Consider the following 25105-nt stretch of genomic DNA (forward strand, 5'->3'; position numbering starts at 1 on the left):
CAAACCCATCATATTATAACTTTAAGACTTTTATTCTCCTGGAGCTCTTTGGGTTAATATGGCTTTTTGATGCCCATATTAGTGTTTTCTGCTGTTCAGTTCCTAATTCAATCTCAGCAGAAGGCAAAAGGAGTTTGTTTGTTTAGTTTTTTGTTTTAACTTCAGTGACATACTAGATGCTGCTGAGTTTGTTGTACCTGTATAAAGATGGAAGCAATTTGCCAACCAGAATGAGGATGTTCAGTAATTCCCCTGGGTTAAATGCATATCAGTATTAAACTGGGCATTGAAAAGTGTGGACCAAGATGCAGTTTAAATTATGTCTGCAGTGTGGTGTGTGAGTCTTAGTTTCTGATGATCTGGGTGTTCACAGCTCAGTTAAGTGGTCTGTGAAGTACTGCTACAACGTGAAGCTGTCTTTTGAAGCTGAGTAGCAATCAAACAGGCGGTGTGCTTTCAGACAAGAGACATTTTGATCAGGATCACAAGAGCAAACTGCTTCCTTTCCAGACGATGCATGGACTTGTGTATGCTAGCTCAATAACCTTCATCTTCTCGCCTTCCCCTCAGGACCCTCAAAGATTAGTTACAAGTTAGAAATACTTCTTTGGGAAGGACTGAAATAACTTTGCCAAAATTTAAACCCGAGGTGCAAGAAGGTGTATTGCCAAAGCCGTCACTTTTTCATTTTCTAATTTAGCTTAGCCTGATTTTTACACACAAGCAGAGGCTGTCTCCATTTGTATATTCAACAACCCCATTAATTGTCAGTTATCTTTTAGAGAGTCCTTTCCATTTCAAGGTTACAAAATTGCTGCTGACTTTGTAATTTTCAAATGATTTCACTGTATGGCGCTCAGGAGATGCGCCTGCTCTTGCAGCCCCATGCTGATGTGCCCAGTGCGAGGCATGCGTTTTCCTGCTCTGTGATGGGAAGAAGGGACATTTGTGGTGCTGCTCCTCACACTGCCCACTGCCAGGTGCCTCAAATGTTTCTGAGCAGCCGTTGGCCCAGGCTTGGCCATCCTCTACTGCAGTGTCGCCTGTGAAATGTCACACTGCAGGAGAGGATAAGCCTCACTCTCTGGGTCTCAGCTGCGAAGTACCAGTTGTCTTCAAATGAAAGCAAATCACCCGATAAACTGTATGCCACATTCTGGGGTTTGTCTCCTTTTCCTTTTTCATTTAGGACTCCTGTTTCCGGACACCAGAAAGTGCTAATGCCTGCCAGAAGGAGGCAGGCGGAAGTATGTGTGGACACCTTGTTCTTGCTGGGGTTTCGCCCCTTGCAGCTAGTGGGCATGTGTTAGCACAGATCCTGAAAAGCCCGACAGACAAATCAGGCTTAGCAAAAGTGGCATGCACTCTCAGTTGCTGGGCGAGATTATTTTATCTTAAAAGCACTAGAGAGGATAGTTAACACAAATTGAGCGTGACATTTCTAGGAAAAAACGGGCTGATGATTTGCCTAAGTATGTCTCTTGCCCAAACCCTTTGACTCTCATATCATGAGACCTGTGACATATGAAAGCTCACAGAGAGTGAGATTAGAAGGTGAATTATCATGTTGTCATAATTTCCCTTTGAACCTTGAGGGATTTTAGAGCGGAGGAAAGTGCTGACTTGCACTGGGTTAAACTGATAGTGAAAGTGTGGTTTTAGACACATACTTCAGAGTAGGCTGAATCACCCTCTGGAAGTGCCAAGCTGTGTCCATTAGATTTAGAGGTAGCCTGAATGACTAACTTAGGCTAGACGTGTAACTTCTGAATGGCTAAATTAATTGAGCTCTCAACAACGTCAGCGTTAACCAGTAGGTTTGAGTTGAAATCTAAAGGTTTGATTTTGCATCATACCTTGTGGGTTCTTGGCAGAAATCAGTCTTTCCCTTCCTCTGGTCCACTTTAGGAGTAGTGGTCCATTAGGTCCACTAATCTTGGGCAAGCATTGCCAGAGTAGCTGCTGAAGAAAGGCGTTAACATCAACTATTGAGAATATTGTAGGACAAGCTGAGTACCTGCTGATTTTTTGCACCTCTCAACTGACATTGCAGAAACTGCACTGTAACCTTGGTGAGAAGATTCTTGGTGTTGAACCCTGACTTCCATCATTTCCAGAGGATGGAGGAAAGGATAGTCTTCTGCACACCATGGCACAACTGATCTGGTTTTTGTTGTTTTCCTTAATGCTGCAGATGCAGCATACAGGTGGTAGTGTAATCATTCTGTCTTGTTTTCATATGTTGTGTTTTTTTTAACCTGAGCTGCAAGAAGAATAAATATTTGATGTACAGAAGTGAAATACAACTAGAATTAATAGTGTTAAGAAAGCCCTGTCTTGATTGCATGAGCGAGTGGTTAAAATGTGCCTTATTCTGAAGTATTGTTTTCTTAAAAACAGCTTAAGAATTAAAGTAATAGTATTTTAGAAAGTTAAATCTAAAGCCACAACTTTTCTACATTATCATACATTTGAGAGTACTGAACACAAGGCATGAATCAAGATATATCTGTCAGTTTTTTGTTACGTTAGAGATTCTTTTACGCTGCAGTTACAGTTTTGACTTAATTTACATGGAGCAAAGAAATCACGTAAAGATTCACAAGTCTCTACAAGAATGTTTGACAGGTTTCCACCTAATTTGTGTTATGACATTGAAATTCACAGTGGTCAGTTAACAATAACTCATATTTCAGATGCACTCACTTGTTACAATGTGCTAGATTTTCTTGTTTCCCAGTTGCCTAAACCATGGATAACTTACAATGCCAAGTCTCTGAAAAGCTGAAAGAATATCAGAGCAAGATTTAATAAAAGGAATAAAATGGAAAGGGGAACTACTTGGGGAGGGAAGAAGAGGAAAATAACTTTTTCATAATGAAAAATGTCTCATAAAATATATTTTCTAGGTCAAAACTGCTACTATTGCTACAGAGAGGAATGGAAAACCAGAAAATAATTCCATGAACATTAATGCTTCCATTTACGATGAGATTCAGCAGGAAATGAAGAGAGCTAAGGTGTCTCAAGCACTGTTTGCAAAGGTTGCGGCAACCAAGAGCCAGGTAAAGTTCCCGGGGCGCAATGGCCTCCCTGTCCTGCGTGCTTTTCCCCCGCTTTTGATCTGTTTCTGTGTGAGTTACAACGAGTGGCCAGGTTAGCTCACCAGCCTGGTACCACAACTGAGAGCTCCTTGCTGAGTCCAAAGGTAATGCCTGGTTACCCTAGACCGGGCAGGGTTGAGAAGCAGCTTCCCGAGATGCATCCCTCCCTCTTTCCCACCAGCGAGGTGCCTTCGCCGTGCACCCGTGGGTCTTGCGCGGCTCAGAAAGCATCAGGTTCATCAGTTCCTAGCTGGCGTGGACATGGCAAAAGCTGTGTGCGAGCTATATGTACTGCTGCTAAATTCATCTCGAGGTTTTGGTCTTTTGCAATTATACATGCTGTAGCGAGGAGTGCTGGGGTTCATTTCTTTGCGAAAATATTTAGTTGGGAACGGGCTTGGGTGCAGCAGACCAGCTGGTGAGGCTGTGCATGGCAGGTGGGGCAGCAGTGTCCACGTTAAAACCAAAAAGAATCCCCCAAAATTCAGTTAAACAAGTTACATCTGAGAAAACATGTATAATCTTTGTGGAATACAATGGCTGCTTGGTTACCTGCGCGTATGCTTACATATATATTGCATATTAAGTTTTAAGCCTTTGTTGTGTGGTTTCCTGTTCTGTTTTCTTCGACTGAAGAATTTCTGTCAAGTTTAGTGGCAGGAGAGGGAAATCAGCAAGCATTTGTTAGGTATGATTATCATAAGTGACATGTCTTCTGAGAAAGATCACCGGAGTATGCAAAAGCATGGATTTAAGTGAGAATGTACTCAAGAAGTAAGGGAAAAACTTATAGAAAAATGGGAAAGACTAGAACCATGGTTGTACCAATGCTTGAAAGAAATGGTAAAGGCACCAATTCTTGTAATGTTGAATCTTCACAGTAGATTAAATGCTAAGTTCACTTAGTCACTATTCCTTTACTTTTCTAAAATTGCTTCACAGAAAAATACAGCGTCTTCCAGGGAAAGCTGATAATGATCTGTTAGACCAACGTTTCTTGGGCCGTCAGCATTTTAGTGCTGGTTTTCTTTTTAACAGTCCTTAACTTTTGACTTCTGCGTTGTTCACATTTTGGAGTTTACTCCATTTCATTGTACAGAAAGGATGTTGTCTCTTAAGTTATATGCTGTAAGGAGCATTTAAAGGGATATTTTGGAAATGTTATATCAAAATGATTAAACTCAAGCTGTGGACTGTAAAAATTAGAGCTTTATAGGCCACATGCCTGCCTACCCTTCAATCACTGTCAAAGTGATAATTTCTACAATAATATGTTTCTTTTATTGTGGGATTCTAAACACCAAGTGCTGTTTAAACATTAAACTGAATTGTTTATGTTAGTGCTGTACTCAGTGTGTCATACATCAGGCCACTATAATCTCCCATGGAATGTAAAAATTCTGTCATGAATCATGGCTTGTATATCGGAAATTACTGTAATTTTGATTGGAAATTACAGGGCTCTTGAAATGTTTCTAATTATGATAGAATGTTACCGCAGCTTCCAACCTGTGTGCTCCTCAGATGTCTTTATTTACCTGTCAAGACTTGGGGTTAGAGAACTGTCCGTTTTCTCCACCTTCCCCTTTCCATTGCAGTTCTCCGCAAAACTAAGGTATGAAGCCTATCTGTCGGTCCATATAATTTTGATCTGATCTGATTTCTGTGATAGTATATTTATTGAAGTGCGTAGTCTTAAAGTTTCTAGGCAGGACAGTTCTTCCTTTAAAAGGCACAGGTAATAAAAGTGAAGCACAAAAACTTCCGTAGGATGTGGTGCAGGTTTTTTAGAGTACTGGTATAAAATTTAGGTTCTTGTACAAACTTTGCTACCAAGTATAGAAAACAAAAAAACGCCAAATGTGTAGCTCTTTTCCTTTTTATTGTGGAGAGTATGCCTGTATTCTCAGAGGTTATTTTTCTTCCCAGTTCAAGTAATGCAATGTTAATTTATGTGTTAAGCAAGCTTTCAGGTCTGTAGTTAGCCAAAGTGCCGTTTGTAGTGGAAAGCTGCTTTACAGAAGTAACCTCTTCGGTAACCTGGATATGTTGGGTATTTTCTAACCAGTTGACTACTAGTCAGCCAATTCATAACATTTAAATATGTAGCAAAGCCACGTATATTAAAGGAGATACCTGTATTGTAAAAAGATCTGCACTGGAGCTTGTCAACATTATAGAGGAATATTTTGTGGGGGGGCAAAGAAGTCTCCCTTGCACAAAAAAGAGGCTTGCTCAAACATGTTCTGTAAGAGAAGCTTTCTTGAGAGAAGTCCGTTGTGGGTTTGTTTTTTTTTAATTTGGGGTTTCCTGCTCAGAACTGGAAATCCTGGCATAATGACTTCCAGTTATAGTGAAAATTCTGGAGGACACTTATTAGAAAATGATGCGTTGGTTAACAATTCTTTTTTTTTAAATCAGCAAAAATGAACGTTGCTGCTCTTACCTTATTTTGGATATAAAAATTTGCTTAACTCCTGACTGTAGTCTGGAGTTCTGGTATAAAGCTGTATGTGACCTAAAACAGCTCTGCCAGTGGACAAAGATAGTTGTTTGCTGGAGGGCCTTTTTGTTTATATTTTTTATTTTAAAGACCTGATTTGGGTCAATGTTAGATTGGGCGTCTAAGCAGCCAGCATCTGCAAGGTGCCTGGGCTTGCCTGAGCTGGTAGACTGCAGATAATGTTCTGCTGACTAGAGCACTTTGTACAGAAAAGCTATTAAATGATGTGCTACAGAAGTTTCTATTTAGGTAGCACCGAGGTAGAAAAGGAGCATCTTCCCTTGCGCTATGTTAATGTCTTTGGCGAGAGTTACCTGATTGATGGAGGACCACATACGGACCTGATGCTGAACAAACCACCTGGCTCTAGGGTCTCGGAGTGGCAAAGGTCATAGCACAGGGCAAGGAAGGGGTGACAGGAGCAGGAGAAGGTCACAATGAGATTAGTGAGACTGTGCTCCGGCTTAGGTGAGTGATGATTTGCGTACTTGTAGCTTCACTTTGCTGGTGGCTTGTTGGCTTTCCCAAAGAGAAGGGACTATCTGGCACATCGGTTTGAATGAGTTTGGGGACTTGGCTAGAAGAGTCCTTCAAATGTTGAATTCTATTCCTGTATAGAAGTGTATGCATTCTGTCGTTAAGGATCTATGTATTATCTGCAGAATAGGTCCAAATTCTGTTAAATTCAAAATATATGCTTTAAAAGTTACTATGGTTATAATGAGGAGTTAAGGAAGACCTTAGAATTCAAATTGCTCGGATACATCATATCTCTGGGGAATTTTAGAATTGTAATTGGCAAAACACCTAACATCAGTATTTAAAATCTTAAATACTATTTTAAATACTATTTAATCTTAATACTTATTTATAATAGGCCTACGCATTTTTTTGTTAGGTTATGTTGAAAAGAGAGCTTTAGAAAAATACATGCAAACAGAAGACAGAAAGGTTTGCCAAATGCTCTGTGTCTGTTCCCAGGTTGTTGTTTTTTAGTGGTAAAACAGCTATACTAACAATATTGTTTACTAAAATTTAATTAGTGCACCTGAATGAGTCAGAATGAAAAGAATCCACACATATACAGCTTTGTGTGGTATACATTACTTTTGCAATTTAATCATACTGGGTTTTTATTAAATTTATAACCTGACAGTCTGATTCAAGTAATTATGAAAGCACATTCTTAATTTCGTTATTTCAAACAAAAAAAGTTGATTTGTATAATGATCATTAAGGCATCATGGTTCAGTAACTGTGCATTGGTTACAATGTTTTCATGTGGGAGCCAGGGATGAGTTTTTTCTTGATGGTGACAGATGCTGAAATCTAATTCTATTCCACAAAAACAAACTAACACACAAACAAAAAAACCCCAAAAGTAAGAGCCCTGAGAGATAAGGCAAGTAGAGACTTGTCATGTTTCTGTATGTTTGCTGTGTTTTGAGAAGTTACATTTATGTTAATGGCTTATCCTGAGAAGCTGTGGCCTGCACGTGCTAGTATGAAGCAGGGAAGAAAGCAAAACTTTGCTGAAAATCAGCTTACATTGCTAAAGCTTTCTTAAATTTAGGAAATTACAGTTTGCAAAAACCGAAGTAATATCAACTTCCGTACCTCTGAGAGTCTCGTGTGCTACGGTGTAAGGCCGTTAGCCTACATTATTATACCTAAATAAGTTTGTTTTATAGTAGAATGCATAGATAAAATCGATACTTTTCTGCAGCGTCAATCCTGTCGATTGCTGAATTTGGCCGGATAGGTGCCAAATGCCCTCCCTTCTCACTGAATCAAGACGCCTGTATGTTGAAGGCGAGACACTTGGCTCTCACAGAACCATGCTCCAGTTTTAACTTTAGTATAAATCTAATGGAGTACTGCCCATACCTCCAGAAACCTCATCTAATTACGGAGAGTTTTGACCCGTTACTTCTGAGCTGTTGCACCATGTTGCCCAATTTCCGGTCCTTCCGTCCCTGTCTTTCATTTCAATTAGGCAGTTAGCCCCTTCGAAATGAGTAGTTTCGCATGCTGAGCACGGCGGTGAAATCAGTGGTTCAGACCATGTTAGAGACTCCATCCTAAGCCATCACGAAAGTATTTTGTGTGGTGGAATTTTATTAGAAGCGTTCAACTTTTTGCCTTAGGATGCACCTGGAGCGTCCTTCTCCGAGAGGCTGCACAGGGAGGCGTGCTGGATGGGCGTTAGGCAGAGCACCTACCACTCTCGAGGAGATGGGAAGGGGTTAAATGGGAAGGGAATGCTAAGCATTGGCACTAAAACTGCTTTTGGCATGCAAATACCATGCTTTTCCTGACATAAATATTTTCAGAATAGGCCATTAGAGTTCAGGTATATAAAACCTTGCTTTTACTGGAAATTTTAATGTTGTAGTAAACCCAGAGATTTATAGTGAAAAACTGATGTCTGTTATCTCACTTTTATCTTTTTAACCAGCAGTTTTATAAATGCTATATCTTTGATCTGGCTTTTTCCATCTAGAGACTAAGCTATATACTCTAATAGGAAAGTATTTTTAAACAGCTTCCCACACCGAACAAGCATGGTATTGTGGATCTGGCATGAAGATGTAACATGCCATTACCGCAGATATAAAACGATCAATTCAACCGTTTTCCAGTGGGGGGAAAAGAAACCTTTTTATCACCAAGCGTAACCCTTTGGTAACAATGTGGCTTCAAGAGTGGAGTCTTGAAATTTATCTCCAAAGCTGTTTCCTCAGGGCACTGAACCTCGAGCTGCCCCAGCGGGGTCCAGCCTGGTGGGCAGGCGTGGGCTCGGTCCTTCGCCCGTCACCTCACTTCTCCTCCATGTCGTCTCCCACCTTTGTCTCCCTCAGACCAGCTGAGTCACTTCCTGGGTTTAAATCTTGACTTAAAACCCTTGTTTTTCACCCCCCTTGGCATACAATGGATTCTCTGTGGAGCAGGGAGGGACACTGCATGAGGAGATGCGAGGTGGAAACAAAACGTGCTCTGAGGTCTGCTGTCATTTCACGGGTCCACCTGGAAATAAACCCTTCGCCCTCATGGGAAGGCAAGATACTGTAGTTAAAAAAACACTAGCTGCAGAAGTACACCACACAGCAGCCTCTATTTATTTTATTTTATGTTATTTTATTTTATTTTATTTGTTTTGTTTTGTTTTGTTTTGTTTTTTAATTTTCCTCCCCCCTCCACTACCCGGGTATGCTTGCTCTGGCAGTTGAAGAGGTGCCTTGAGCAGCCGGAGTCGGGACGGGATCGGGTGTCAGCGGGGATGGGAGAGGAAGAGTGTGAACTGAGAAAGCAAGATGGGCTTCTGCACGCGATCAAGAATTGCCCCATAAAGCGGCATGTCATTCAGTGAAACTGTGAAACTTGGCAGATAGAGCCGATTTGTTTCTTTCACAAAATATCACGTTGCAGAGTCATAGTGTGTTCTGTCTCGCCTGGGTGGGAGGGAACGAGATTTTCATGTTTCTATTGCGGGAACAAAATGAACCCTTGGAGCACTCCAGGTCCGTCCTCTGCCCCCATATCTTAATTTATTTTACGACATCTCATTGCAGAAATAAAGGTTAAAGCCTCAGGAAATTTCTTTAGGATTTTTTTTTCTTTAATTTTTTCTCAGAAAGAGGGTAGAGGAATTGAGTTAACTCGCTTGTCGCTCTATCTGGATAGACCTGGAGAAGGGCGAGCATTGATCCTGGCTGTATCCCACATTGTTGGTATGACCTTGGTGGAGTGGGTTGACTTCAGGGAGTCTTGGGTTCCCGCTAGTAAAAAGTAGGCAGCAACTTCTTGAATCAACAAAAACGCACTGAAGAGAAACCGCCTTAAAACCTCCGAGGTGGTTCATATCAGTGTGCAATAGCCCATGGAAATCTGCATAGAGGGGGGAAAAAAAACCCATTAAAACATGAAATAGTTCAAGCCAAAAAAAAGGTACAAAATGAAAAATACTTCACTGGTAAGAGGATTATATTGACCTCTTCAAACAGCTCCTTGGGGCCAGACAGCCCTTGCAACAAGTAAGGCAAGGGCTGGATGTGTTGACACACCGATGAAGAAGTGTGCTGCCTGAGCGTGCTTCACACCTGGGGTGAGATCGGCTCCGGCTGGAGGTTCCCGGCCGGGCGGGCTTGCAAGCGCTGCTTACAACCTGCGTAGCGGCCCCTTACAGGACCGGTAGTGTCTGTGTACGGGAGCCCTAAGTAGAGCTTCCCCGGGGGGACGCGGAGCGTGCCTGCCCGGCGTTCCGCTGGCCCAGAGCGAATGCTGAACGCAGTCATGGCCTCGGCCAGCGGACCGCCGAGCACCTGGCGGGATGCAGCCCCGCAGGGGGCCAGAAACAGCAGCGGGGGTCTTGGTTGGGTGGGGGCTTATCTGGTGGAAGGAGCACGAATGGGTGGGAGGACCTAGGAGGAGTACAAGCTGAAGTCATCAAATGTACAAATGAAAAAAGAGAGCCAAGTGGAGAAGGCTCTTTACAAAATACAAAATTCTGTTCAAGCAGCAAGACGGCACAACATAAGGAATGTTTGCTACATGTTATCGAAACTGAAAAATCAGAGTATGGAATGAATTATGATTTAGCATAATCCATAATTTTACAGTTTTCATTTTGAATTATTTATCTTATATGATTTGATTAAAGATAAAGCTGACTGACAAGATCTTGCACATCTCTGCATGTCTTAATGACAGATGAAAAAAGCCCTCATTATAACGTCACCATTTTTAAATTTTTATTTGTATTGTTTCTATGTATCTCCCTTTTATTTTTAAAGCATATTTCAGAGACGCATTGTGTACACGCGATTCCATAGCCCATCAGGCTTCAGTGTTGCCTCAGTACCTCTGATTCAGTAAATCAGATCATAGGCAGCATGCTGTCATATAATAAGGTGTCTGATCCTTATTACCAGTTTGTTGATGCACAGACTCCTTCAAATTGACCATTGCAACACATGGTTTCCCCTGAAACTAGCTGTGATAATTAGCGTGGCTCTAATGAGACAGAATGTCACTGATCTTGTGCTGAACTGTCGAGTATCGACGCTACGGATGGGAACTGTCAAAGCTTGCCATCTGTGACAGAGCTTGGCATATTCCATTTGCAAGGTAGAGCATGCTCAATAGACTGTTTTTAAACAAATGGTCCATTTCTTGATTAGGGCTCTGTGTTCTGTTACCGTGGAAGACTTTATGTCATAGTTAAACTTTTTTCTTTTTTTTTCCTCTTTTTTAGCTGGGGTAAGCTTGTTAGGAAATGAAAATGTTACTAACTCTCAAACCGCTGCCCTCGATCTTCTGTTAGCTTTTTGGGGAGACGTGGGGGGTTGCTGGTCACATACGTGTTCTTCTTCCTTCCCCCGGTTATCTTAATGTAGTTCTTCTAAGGCTGGCGCTTCCGCAAGGCTCTTATCTGATTTTTTTTAAGCAGCGAGGGATAGGGACGGCGTAGTTTTGAAGGACAGAGGAACGAAAATTAAAAAGTCTGGTGTGACACACAGCGGGAGCACGTGCGCCTAGGATGAAAGAGTGAATCGGTCAGGAGAGCCGGGCGCCCAGGCTCCCGAGACCGGCCCTGCAAAATGCCGTGCAAAAAGTCCAGCGCTGCTTATCATTCCAAAATATGCTTTGTTGCTTTTTATTTCCTCCTTCTCTGGCAGACCACACAGGGCTTGTTCTGAAGAACATTTTCACTAATCTGATCAGGCAGCCAAATACGCCGGGAAAACTGCTTTAATGATCCCACTAATTACCTCAAGTCAATATGAACTGTATTATTAGACTGAGGGAAAATATTCCATTAGGTCTCCCCCTTGGGAGTTTCTCCGCTTTGTGATGTCACTGAAGCCTTCGCCCTCTCGCTTGTAATTAATTTTATTTACACACGCAGGCACGCACAAGGTCACACCTGCACAACCGGAGCTGGCCAGGGAGCTAGTGGCACTCAGGCTTAATCAGATCTGTCATAATTACCATTCTGCATGTTTCTGACACACGCTGTGAAATATTTCAATTTAACTGCCGCTACCAGCACAACCAGATGTAGTGTGAGTGTGGCTGCATTGGAAATATTATTCCTCAGGATAAACTCTCTCCTCCTCCTTTTTCCTCCCACCCCCTCTCCCTTTTACAGCTAATGTGGCACAGAAGCTGATGTATCCTGTAAATCTTGAATGCAGCGCTAGATTGATAACAGCAGATTAGACAGTTTAACCACAAACAGCTTGTTCATTTTTCACAAATGAAAACCACATGTGGTGTAACTAAAATTTCAGGCTCCTTTCCCCCCCCCCCCCCCCCTTCTCTTTGGTTGTTGTTTCCTTTTGTGTGTGCATGTGTGCGCGCGCATGTTGAGGTCTGCCTTTCACTGTAGAGGAGCGAAAGAAAAGAGTAAACATATAGGGGGAAAGAGACACTGCCGTCTTTGGAGATTATTTCTCCACGACCTTTATTAAAAACCCTCCTTGCTTTGGCAAAGAAATCAGATACCACGCGGGGATTTTGTCTCTCGCTCTGAGACTTTCTAATCTCTGGGTTTTATGCCCACTTATTAAAGAAGTCATCCTACTGTGCTGTTTTTCAAAATAACAGGCCAGCAAACACCTCGTTTAAGAACAGCTTCTAACCAAAAATGTAGTCTTCACTGCTACCTGAATTTAGAAGAAATAAAATTTTCTGCCAAAGTTTTTCACCATGAATTTTGCGTCTTCGCTAACTCTTCCCTTTACCTTTTCCTTTGGGAAAAGATTCTCTTTAAAAAAGAATCCTCAAAGTGTCTAGAATTTGGGCAAATGGAAAATTGATTTTTTTATGAAAACATTCTGGTATTTCTTACGAAAACAGATTATGGTTAGTTTTTAGGAAACTAAATGTAAATTGTTTTGCTTTTTTTATAAATCCATTGTTTTAGTTAAAGGGTTCAGCTTGCCCTGATTAAATAGCCTTCAATACTTAGTAAGGTTTTTCTTTGAAATCATCTACTCTTCAGTAGATCATCGTTGGCTACTTTTCCTACACAATGAAAAAATTAATGCAATTTTGATAGAAAGTTTTAATTATAAGGTTTTATAGCAATTCTTACAGCCAGGAAAAAAATGTAGGTGTGTGGAATGCAACTGAGCAGGTTTCCCAAAAGCTGTTGTGGATATTGTCAGGCGAGAGGAGTGGGGCAGCACATCTGATTGATAGAAATTCATCCAATCTCATCTGTAATAAGACTTCCAGGGAAGGTTTAAAAAAAAGTAGCTTTAGTAGGAGATTGTTTTATCCATTGCTAGTGATTTGTGATGCAGTGGCAATACTGGAAGTGCAGGAGACAGGGAACTAAGACTCGGTGTTCAAAGTCAGTCAGAAGAAGGTAAGCAGGAGAGTTTTTGAAAGCCACTAAAGGCGCGATTTGTAGCAGAAAATTTGACCTCACAGATGGCCCCCCAGACTGCTGCAGAGACGGTTGAAGACCCACGCTCGTAGCACTCGGCCAGCAGTTAGTGACTGCTTACTAGTCCCCCGGAGCTGGGCTGCAGTAGGTCAGCGTGGCTGTGCCATCAGTGTCCCTCACTCCACGCCAGTGCCACCTGCATTACTGACTCGCCCGGGGTCCGTGCAGACCCCGAGCAAAGAGGAAATCTCGTGCTGGAGGTGCAGCCGAAGCCCTGGAGGTGCTGTGGCTGCAGATATCTCAAAAATGAGTCTGGAGTAAGGCGAAGAGGAGGGCAGGACAGGCTCGCATTGGAAGAGATAACGCTGAAGGGAACCGTGAGGATTCTTCAAGGCTCCGGAAATCCAGCTCTCGTTTCTTCACAAAACTATTCGAAAAATGTCATGCAATCAGGAAGCACCGGGTTGCCAAAAGAAAGGAAGCACGACACCCTCTCCCACCTCCTTTGAGTCTTTTATTTTTAGTGTTTCTTTCTTAGGTAGAGGTGTTCTGGTTCCTACCCTCCAGATGCGTGAATCAGCTCTTCCTCAGGCAGCACCTGCTGTCTGCCTGACAAGAGGTGCTGTTTCTGGCAGGATGGATTTGCTTAATCTCTCTTCCCGCTTTCTGTATCCTCACCTTCTGTTTTGTTTTCCCCTCACTGCCTTCGCTAATTCCTCTCGTTACAGCTCTCCTCTTAGCCCTTCTTTGACTTTTTCCCACCCAGTTCCTCTCCCATGTGCACCCTCACTGTCTGCTCTGGCTCCATCTGCCCCATTCTCCTGTCCTACTGCTGTGCCCTGCATGCCAGAGATGTGCCTAGGAACATCACCCTGCACACCGTCATGTTACACCAGCATCCCCCTGCGTGCGGGGCACGGCATGGGCACCCCGCGCCCTCGGGCTTCGCCGGGTGGTGGGGAGCTGGGGGCTGGCTTCGGGGGTGAGACATCGCTCCCTTCCCCGCCTGGCAGCATGGGGCTGTCTGGGAAAGGAGCTGCGTTCTTGATTTCTCAGGTTTCTTGTGCGTGCTGTGGGCAGATCGCTGATTTGGGAGGCTTTTGAAGATTCAGTGTATCGGTGTTTTAACACGAAGAAACTAAAGCACTATTTAAAAAAAAAGGGGGGCGGGGGGGAGTGAGGCTGAGCAAGCCATAGGAGAGTTAATGATGTACGGAGATGAAAACAAAGCTGTAGTGCCAGAGCCGAGAGGGAGGGTGAGGAGGCAGCGAGCAGCCCGTGGTTCCCAGCGACGGGGGAAGCAGGGTACCAAGTAAACAGCACAGAAAACAAAAGCGAGCTCAACCCATAACTAAACAGGAAATGACAGGGCAAAATTCCTCCTGAAAAACCCAGAGCCGCTAAACATGTTACTGCAAAGAAGAAAGGCGTCTTGTGCAAACACAGATATACAGTAACGGTCCGAGAGGCGGATGGTTAAAGGAGTGACCGATCACGATCCAGGTGCAGCCTTGTTGGAGTAAGAAAGAATAGAGAAGTGTTTTCTCCCATAATGTTAAACTGGATAATTCAAAACACACAACACCTGAAAGAAGGTTTCAGGATTTCTAGGTGCAAGGTGAGAAAGGAGACAATATTTTGTTCCGGATATTTTTTAATTTCACTGTTATTAATAATTTCTCATTGTGTCCATTTTTTTTATTTTCCTCAAAATTAACCTCTAAGTCAAACTTCAGATTTTTGGTCATGAATTGCCCCAAACTGTTGGCAAGTAACAAATAGGGCTAGGGCAAGGACACAACCAGCTAAGTGGGGAAAAATTCCAATTTGCAAATATTTATCTAATTCAAAATCTGCCAAGTTTTATCTGAAAACACATTGTTATTCAGTGTTCATAGCATTTTCATTCCCGTGCAGTGTCATGTTCCCTTACTTCAGGATGGCATTTCAGAAGCATATCAAAATAGTTTTCAGGATCTTTGTAAAGCGAAGATGTTTGGACTGAGTGGTTCTTAGCAGAATTCCCTGAAGTTTTGGACCGCAACTGAGCAAGATTTGCACACGTAGCAGTTACATCTGTGGGTTTGCTGAGGTGACTGGGTACTTTGCTGAGCCAGGTGCTTAGCACCGCTAGTGTATGTAACAAGCAAGAGAAAGCTATACAGATATAGGAACTTTCCACTGTTTATATAAAACCTGTTATTTTTTTAAAAAAAGCTATGAAGGGTTTAAATGAGATTCTTTTTATTTTTGCTTTCAGGCAGCCAGTTTGGTTTACCTTTAAGAAACCATTTACTACTCATATTTAGTACAAGGAGAGAGCCTAACTAACGGGCTTGATGCCTTTCGAGCCGGAGGGATCAGGGCAGGAAGAACTTGGCAACACCCTTGGCATTATCTGAGCATGAAGTGTTTTTCACTATGAAACAGAGAGCCACAGAAGCCAGCTGAACCGCAAGAGAAAAGTCAAAAGAAATTTCCTCAGAATATTTAAATGTCCAGTTCAAATCTCAATGAAAACATTTATTTAGGCCGTAAAAATGTGAGGGGATGTCTGAGAATGGATTGGAGCTGTGTATGTTTTGGAATAATGTCGCTTGTTGGAACATCTAGTCAGCTGAACTGAATTTACAGTGAAGTCCGTGTATCTGTGAGCCTGTGATTCCTCGGTGTGTGGCAGAACTTCCTCTGATCCAAAATGAATTCTGGGAAGAAAAAGCAGATTACAAGAAGCTATGGATTTAAATTACTCCCTCTGGGAAATTATAATCTTTTCTAAAAAAATAAATCTAACAACGTGATATACACACATAGAAGTAATTACGGAAGTGACACTTTGGCCCTATGGGCTCTTTACTAGAGGTCTTTGCCCCAAAGCAAATGTTAGATCTCTGTAAGCAACATCATAATAAACATTTGCTCTTCACTTGTAAAATGACGGTAGTAAAAAAGATATTTAAAATTGCCAGGCTCTTTCAGTTAAAGACTTTTCTCTAACTAAACTGCAGTTACAGCTGCCATACAAAAATTGATTGCGTGTTTAAGAATAAACAAATACGGGATATTAAGGGTCATGGTTGGATTCGGGGTTGTATTTACTTTTAAGGGAAGCCTTGGTATCGCAGTGAAATCAGTACTTCTCTCTACTTAAATAAAAGATAAAGGGCCATATATTACTAGTCACCCTCTGTGAAACCCACTGACCCATTTTATATGCCTGTATTATAAAAAGTAATGTACCAAAGGCTGACTTATTTCATAATTAGCAGTTGTTTTTTCTTGTTTAGGTTTTTTTTTTTTAAGTCCATTTTCATCATGCACATCTTGTGGTTACATTGCCAATTGAATCGTGTGTGTGGAAGAGGAATGATCTGGAGTAGAGGAAGACAGGATAAAGCTTCAGCCACTTTTTTTTTACATCTATTACTTTTTCCCTTCTTTTTACATGTGAATGCTGTTGCATTTTGTGTAGGATTTTCAAAGGCATGCATATTATGTTTTTGTTTAGGGCTTGTGCCTATCTATCATTGCTAGGCAATCGAAGGCAATACTGTAAAAAAGGTACGTTTGAGCAAGGGAGAGGAAAGGTGGAGGAGGCTGAGAACAGAGGAACCAAGCTGGAGAGAAACCCTTCGTTTAGATTATTCAGCTCCCTCTGTACTCAGCTAGAAAGTAATGATGCTTGTGTTCCCAGTCAGTTTTGGAGTTACAGGTTAGGTTTTTTCTTTCTGTGAGCTGGTGGTACATCTCAAGTGCTCACACCCAGGCAACACACCTACCAGTTTGGATCCGCCTTCAGACCTGAACCTGTCAAGTGTTGGGTAGTGCTGGCTCCCAGCCGCTCCCCGTGGCTCCGGGCAGAGGGAGAGGGCCGACACGACAGACGAGACTGCAGGAGCAGGGCCACAGCTCTCCAGGTCATTGCGGTTTTGTGCTTGTTTGCTGCTTGTCATTGGATTTGAGAGGTTGCTTCAGCAAGTTTCCTTTTCCTATTTATTTGTTTGGATGTTTACAAGAATAGAAATAAGTATTTAATTTTTAAGTGCTGCAGCTAGAGAGGGGAAAAAGCAGAGGGAAGAGGAGATGTTAGGAATCCTTTCCCCCTACAATACCACCAAAAAATTGCAATGAAATACCACCAGTACCACTGTTAGCTGTTTGGTCATTGTTTTGGGGTCTTTTTCCTTCACAATCCGGAGAAGAGGTGGACGTAACATCCAGGCAGATGGTGCAGCTGAATAATAGTTTGGATAAGAAATTTAAGGAAAAGGCATAATCCATTTCACTATTCTTCAAAGGAAGATTTCCTGCTAGTGAAGCTTACCTTTCTTCTGAAAAGCCCTATGAGGTTGTGGGGTTTTCTGTTTGTTTGTTTCGCTAAATCTCATCTATTATGATGGCAGATACAGATTTACTTAAAATTCACATCTGGCTTCCCCTTTCAATGTTCTAGTAATGAAAGCCAGTGAAATAGATAAACCAGAAATACCTGGAGATGAAGGACAGCTTCAGGTTTCAAACTTTCTCTGATTTAGGGGAACGCTCAAAGGTAAAGCCTGAAACTTAAGGCTGATTAGTGTAAATAAAATACTAAGGCAACTGTCTTTCTGGGAACATCTATTAGCACTTTAGGCCACGTCTCGAGAAGAGGCATTCGTGTTCTGGTATCTCTACTCATCTTCTGGAATAGGCTGAAAACCAGCTTTTGCTTCTGAATTAAAGATGCACAGTTTTGTGAGAAGAACTGGGAAATCCCAAAATATTGAACATTCACAGCAGTCTTGAAAATTACTCAAAAGTATGTGCCTTGCAGAAGCCAGTTCTTAAAATTACTTGAAAATATAAGCTACATTGAAAAGATTTTCACTAACAAATGTGGTGTTCAGTATCAAAAACTACTAAGCCAGGTAATTACTAGTTTTCCTGAAATTTAATAAAAAATGTCCAGCGGCCCTTCTTTTAATAGACTTCAGTTCTTCTGTGAAGCATTTAGGTTCGTTCAGCTTTGCATAGGAGATAACCAGGACAATTTATGTATTTTAGAAAAGATAAACCTGCAGTCAGAATAATTTTTCCTGTAGTCATGAAATTCCAAAAGAACATTTAAGGCTAAAAAGGACTGCTCTCATCATTTAGGCTTGCTCCCGTGCCTGTACTCATAGGTATTTCACCCAGAAAAAAGTCAGTTTTAAGAATCTCAGCCTTAAAATGAATTTTGTATTAAATGCTCAGTTCTTACCCTGCAGTGGGTGTTCTCTGCTGTATTTTTACAGATGATATAAATGTAATGCAAACTGCGTTTCCCAGATAAATTAAAGCAGCGTCCATTGTTACTTATTTGTCGTATTTGTTTGTGCTGAAGTGACATTTGTTTATTTTGCTTCTCAGTGCCATATGCATGAACTTACTGATTCAGAACTCCCTGAATTTTCAGTCCTGTTGAATGCTGTGAGAAATCTCAGTTGAAGGGTTTAATGCGTTTTCCAATCAATGTGTAGGGGAAATTTGGCTTTATCAGTTTAAATGCTGGAGATCCTTTCATTGCATTATGGAAGAATCTTCTCTAAGCAGAGATTATTCTTAAGAACTTCATAACATTTAAAGGTTAATATGTTAGGTAAAGAACAATATCTTAAGACAAACATTTTTATTACAGGACATGAAGGGATAGTTCTGATTAAATTACATGATTATTTGAATGGGAAAGAAGACAAAGTGCATCATTTCTTGCCCTCAACTTTAATGCCTTTAATCAAATAATGACCTTCTGGAAATAGTTAATTTTAAGCATTTGGAAAGATCAATACCACTTTGCCACCAAAAAATGGCCCAGATGATGAAATTTGATGTATTTAAAGTACCATTTCACCCTTTTAACCTAGTAAATAATTTAAAATGCTTTCAGTACTCCTTTGCTACCATTATGTATCTCGTTCAAAGTGTTATGACTTTTTCAAAAGCAACCTTTCTGTGCAATGAGCAGCTTACAAGTTTAATACTAAAGACTAAGACTATATGCATGTACTGTGGTGGTGATGGCGGCCTTTTTTCTTCTCTTCTGTACGTGGATTGTGTTTTGAAAAGAATGGAAATATCTGTGATGAACGCAGCCATTTGGAACAAAAATGAGATTTGTAAAGCAAGTTGGATGGCTTTTGAAGGGGAAAAAGTCAATATTTAAAGTTTAGTTCGTGAGTTCTTTTCCTTTGTTTTGTCTATAAGCTTTTGTGTTAAAGGCGAAGGATTTGGGTTACTCAGATAATTAAGAGCCCATTTTACCAAGTGTAATTTTGTATCTGTGTTCTATAAACTGGAGTGCCTTCAGCATTGTAAATAAAAAAAAATTGCCCTCTATTAGCATGTTTGTGGGCAGATTAAAAACAGTCTTCATTAGCATAAGTAACACTTACAGATTCTTTTAAAAGTAGAAAATTATTTGGTGAATGATAAATTGCTAGCTTTATAGTTAGTTGCTGAAAATGTGCTCATTCAAAATGCCTACTTTAGTTTAGTCTACAATACTCAATTTTTTTGAGTTAGAAGTACTGTTTAATGGATTATGTACTTAGTCTTTGTTCACAGTAGATGCTGAAATGCAATTCACACTTTCTGCTAAAATGTTTGTATCAAATACCTCCCTATATAGACTGATTTCTTTTAACATTATGTATTTTTATTATTCTATATGTGCCAGAGAATGATACAAAATAATCTTCGATATACTATACTAACAAAAAAACATTCATATCTTAGCATTGATACTCGGAAACGTTTTGCCTTTTTAGATTCAATTTACAGCTGTTTTGAAAAATATTGGAGTCCTTGTGAGTTAGTCGGTAAGAAATATTCATCTGGCAAATTATCATCACTATGACAAATTCACCGAACAAGAGAGTTCAGTTGTTCCACCTTGAAGCCCTTGCTTCCCAGACTAGATGTGTTTGTTGCTGATTTGGAAAGCCTTGCCCAGAAAACGTCTTTAATGATTGTAATGCTACTCTCTTTGATCTAGTTAGGATTGGTATTTACACCTTAAGTGCAGATTTCAATTATCTTTTTTTTTTTTCTTTTAGTAAGAAAGATACCAGAATGCAAGAATAGTTTGTTAGAAAATCTATGTGAAAGAGCAGAAGATAGTATTTAAATATAGCCCAGGCCAGAGAGAATAAAATAGCATTTAGATAAGTAGATAAAATGCATAGATGCTTTCTTTAAAATAGGCATGCTCATGGGTCTTGCAGAGTCTAATGTTTGGCAGTTATCCTCTTTGCGCTTTTCCTGCAATAGTTTGGCAGTTCGGCTTTCACAGGTTTTTTTCCTCTAATGTCTTATGTTTCTTTACTAAATCCCTATCAGAAAACCAGACAGAAGACTCTTATTTATTTTAAATATCTTAGGTTTAGCATCTTTTTTTTTTTTCACCATTTTCTTGCTTACTGTAGCAAGACCTTTGCAGATGGTACTTGGTTACTTGAAAGTGCATAACAGTATTTTCTTTGTAGCAGATGGATTTAAGACTTTTAGTTCCCAATAAATGTAGGTTTACAATACATAACTTTACAGGATTTGTGTTGTATATAACAGGTTTGAACATATTATCTCAGAATTCATCTGCATGGCATTTTCAGCTTATCCAGGGCCCATGCCAGTATTTTAAGTAATAGGGAGAGCATAGTGATTGATAGCAGCTAAAGGCGTGATTCTGAATAGAAACAAAGGTTTTAGAACAGAAGGTGTCAAATTAAACTTTGTCAGTTTGAAAAGTAGTAACATCCTGAAAGTTCTCCAAACATATTTACATGTGGCTAATGTTTATATTTTGCTTTGTGCTCTCTTTATATTCAGTGTAATTTTGCCTGGCAAATTGACTCTGTTTTAAAATCAAGGTTGTTCCCAATGTCGTTGCAGAGTTTTGGGGGGTTTGCCTTGCTGCATAGATGTATCGTCTCTATTATTTTAAGGCTGTCTTTTTCACAATCTGCTATATATGCTGTATAAATCAGTTGTGATCTGATCTGAGTCGTAAATATTTCCTTATTATTTTGTGGTCCTTTCTGAACTAGAAGAGGCTAGATTTAGGCTGGATATAAGGAAGAAATTTTTTACAGCGAGGATGGTGAAACAATGGAACAGGTTGTGCAGAGAGGTGGTAGATGCCCCATCCCTGGAAACATTCAAGGCCAGGTTGTACGGGGCTCCGAGCAACCTGGTCTAGTTGAAGGTGTCCCTGCTTACTGCAGGGGGCTTGGGCTAAATGACCTCTAAAGGTCCCTTCCAACCCAAACCCTTCTATGTTTTTTTCCACTTCTTGTAAGACTATAAAGAGATGAAAAAACAGTGGTCCAAGCCCTCCTGCGGAATAAATTGTTTGAACTAGACAGAAATTGATCTAGACTTAAATTTGAGTGTAAGAGGAGAAAAATCAGCCTTGTTAGGTTCACTTGTAAATTCAACTGCATTAACTGCAGTACTTCATACTTCTTTAGATCAAGTGGAAACAAAACTTACAAATTTTACAGAACTTAAAATTCACCATTAGATCAGTCTGTATGATTATTTTTCCTAAAATTTGTAAAAACATTTCATACATTCTTATTTAGCTGACTTCCGTGAATGAGCTTTGTGTCGTATACAGAATCATGAACCTGAAACTAAGCAAAATACTTATGGTTGTTTTCTTGTTCTGAACCAAAAGAAAGCATACTGGTATAAAGTTTTTAGTCTCCTAACAAAGTAAACCCTTACAGCCTCTGTTACTGCCCATTCACTATCTCTTCAGAAAATATTTGTGAGATCAACTTTCATAAATATTTTCAAAAATAAACCATGAAGACCAAAAAATTATTTCTGTCTTTGTAATTTTAGAAGAATTGAGTTGATTGTTTCCATGTTGCTCATCATATTTTTCATCAGAGTACATCTACTTCTTTAAAAATGTGACAAGCCCAGTGGAAAAGAGACATTTTGGTAGAATAGCAGTGTATTCTGTGTACCGTGTCAGAAGCATCTGATTTCAGTATCTGGAAATCACAGCTTCCCTGAAAGGCTAGCAGAGACATGCTTCAGGTTGCAGTTCGTCAAATCATTTTTAGATATGGAATTAGAAGTATTATTTCAGTGCAAAACTTGATAGATAAATACTGGAAATATGTTAATCAGGAATTAATAAAAATAATGTCTGATCTAGTAAATATAGAAACAGAAAAGACAGTAAGGGGAAAAGGAATTTCTTAGTTAACAAAAACTGTTGTTGTGAAAGGTATTTAATCAGCATAAAATGTGATTGCTTAGGAATTATTTGTACTACTGGACATTTAAAAAGAGTTTCTACTGTCTTTTTTCCAAAATAATCTGTGATTCACATGGTCACCAGGCAAAAGATGTGCAGCTTCTGAATGCGTGGTTTAATTTCTTTTCCAGTCTGTCTGTACACCTTAGAGAGCTGTCTTGGGAGGGGACAGGTTGTCTTTTCTTTACTTTTACCGACTGCCATGATAGTCAGCTCTGCTCTCTGTTTTGCCACCGTTAGAAAGAGGACCAACAGTTTCAAAGTGAAGCAGTGCAGACTCCAGACAACCAAAGGAAAATTTTTATGCTTTGGGGCAGGGTAGGCTGTTTTTTTGTTTGGGGTTTGTTTGTTTGTTTGTTTTTTGGGTTTTTTTTTTTGTTGTGTTTTTTTTTTAATTAAAAATTGCATTTTGATTTAAAAAATTTTTAAAATCTAGATTTGCTTCGCTTCATTTTCTCCCCTCCATCCCCAACAAGCTGCCTATGTTTTCTGACTGCACCTCTTTTAACTTGCTGTAGAAAACTAATACTGCTGTTGAGCATAATCCAGCACGTATCCCCATGGAAGCGAGGCAGGCAGAGCACCACAAGCAACGTGTTGATTTTGTTAGGGGCAGGGAGAGTTCGTACATTAACCTGCTAATGCGTCCCAGGGCACCTTACAGTGAGGAGGGAGAATTCACAGATCCTTGCTGCTGTGTTAGAAAGATGCCACACGATTCCAGCTGGGGCAGGCTGTACCTTACGTTCTCTGTATGAAGGCGTTTGGCCCAGCTTGCTAAGCCCTGGGGCAACACCCGGCATCCTCCCTTAGCGTGGGGTCAAGGACCGGGGTGCGCTCCCCGGGGTGCAGGGGAGCTCTTCTGCTGCCACCGCTCTCCTCCGTCTGCCCCCTCCCTCCCTAGCACACCTAGTGAGCACTCAGCAGATTTTTGGCCATGTTTAAATTTTTGCTTTCTCGGCTCCACTACCACCATCTCTCTAACATGTGTCATTTCGGTTATTTCTGTTTCTCAGGGACATTTTCTTATTTTTACTTTTTATACACACCTCACTAAATATTTTCTTATACAATCTGAATGCATTAAAATTATTTGTTTACTTTCACCTCTTCCTATCACGGCAATGTTTTTATACTGCGTTTATTAACTGTTAGCTAAAGATATGAGTGTCATCAAGAAAATACATATCTACATTGTATCTGTGTATCCACTGTATCTAGTAGTAAACTAGTCTAGATAAACCATTTTTCAACTACCAGTACATATAAAAAGGATCTAAAAGCTTCTGTACATTTATATTGTTTGTTGATTCAATAAAATGTCACATTATCTTTCCTACAGCATTAAGAAATAAAATTGCATGGACCTAGTTTTGAAAACAGATCCTTGAAGCTAAAAGAAAGGAAGTATGCAGGTTTTATACATGTAATATTTTGTTTCTAAATTTTAATATACCGAAAAATTGCTGCTGATGCATGCTGTGCTAGCAGAGCATTTGCACGCTTCTGCTAAAACTACCAGTGCACAATGAAGAAAAAAATCCTCAGTTAAATTTTAAGAAGACCTAAGAAAACAACAGTTAAATTTTCAAGATGAACTTGTGTGTCTCTTTAGAAGCAAATCAGCGTACACTGCAGTTCTTGCAGGGGATTCTGTAGCTGACTTCATGGTATGTGTGTATCCCAAAACCACTGGGATCTGTCTGAATCAGAGTAGGTAAACTCTTAGGCAACTTGCCATCCTGTGATATGGAAATGGTATAAAGCATGTATCAGAAGCTCGAGCATATCTTGCTCCCACCCCCTGCCAAGCCCTAACAGTGTACATACAACTGAGAGACTGTTTTTTTTCTGGGTCTGTGAGAAAAATCCTGAGACAAATAATCCTCTGTCACTTGAAGTAAGTTCACCTGCCAAGGCACCTCTGCTTGTAGCAGATAGGAAGAAGATACTGCTTCACTGCATCTGGTCGAAGGATTCCCGTCTTTTGAAAGGACTTTGGGGAGCTCCTCTACCACTACGATGTATATTAGGCAGCCCTGCAACCAAGGCAGATCTTTGAAGTACTTTCTTGTTTAGAGTAGTAGTACCAGGATTTTAAAAATTGCTCAGCAGGCAGTCTGCTGGCTCCTGAAACACGGTGTCGATGCTCTCGGATGGGTGTAGCCTTGCATAAAAGAAAATAGGCGGCAGCAAGAATGTACTGGTGTCAGCGAAACCCCTGTCCTGCGGAGGGGAGCGGGTGAGGGATTCTGCCTTCACCAACCGGTTTGTTTCTCAGCAAACACACAGTGCTGTGGTGTGGGACCAAGGGGATGGTGCTTTCGAAAACACTCGTGGCTGGCGAGGGTCTGTGAAGTAGCACGGCAGCCTCTCGGTGCGTCGGTGTTTGCTTTGAGCCCAGCCTGTGCAGTGAAAGCCCTTTCCTACCGGGGGAGAGCATGAGAGAATGCGGTGCCACTAAAGTACACGTTTCACCCTCGTTTTTGCCCCTCATGAAGTGAGGAAAAAAAACTAATGTTTTGCTGGTGTTATCTTCAAGGGGTGGCTTTGTGAGCTGTTACGTTGGAAAGAAGATCCCTCACCAGAGAACAGGACCCTCTGGGAGAATCTCTCCATGATCCGAAGGTTCCTCAGTCTTCCTCAGCCTGAACGCGATGCCATTTATGAACAAGAAAGCAATGCAGTTCATCACCATGGTGACAGGCCTTCCCACATTATCCATGTGCCAGCAGAACAGATTCAGGTTAGTTTACCTTGGCCAATCCCGCAGAGCGCTAAGTAAATAAGGCTTTAAACGGAGCAAAGGAAAT

General features: G+C 40.8%; 1 protein-coding gene across 10 annotated transcripts in view; it reads left to right on the top strand.

The window, feature by feature from the left end:
• SATB1 (SATB homeobox 1) overlaps window positions 1-25105 on the top strand; it is a 93954-nt gene that overhangs the window by 64043 nt on the left and 4806 nt on the right. For 9 of the 10 annotated variants that reach the window (XM_075419045.1, XM_075419041.1, XM_075419046.1 and 6 more), the window contains 2 exons: window positions 2910-3065; window positions 24835-25038. In XM_075419045.1, the coding sequence (XP_075275160.1) occupies window positions 2910-3065; window positions 24835-25038 (360 nt within the window). The remainder of the gene's footprint in view (window positions 1-2909; window positions 3066-24834; window positions 25039-25105) is intronic. The other variant, XM_075419051.1, reaches the window with a different exon arrangement.

Source organism: Opisthocomus hoazin, chromosome 4, assembly GCF_030867145.1.
Source record: "Opisthocomus hoazin isolate bOpiHoa1 chromosome 4, bOpiHoa1.hap1, whole genome shotgun sequence".
Lineage (NCBI taxonomy): Eukaryota > Metazoa > Chordata > Aves > Opisthocomiformes > Opisthocomidae > Opisthocomus > Opisthocomus hoazin.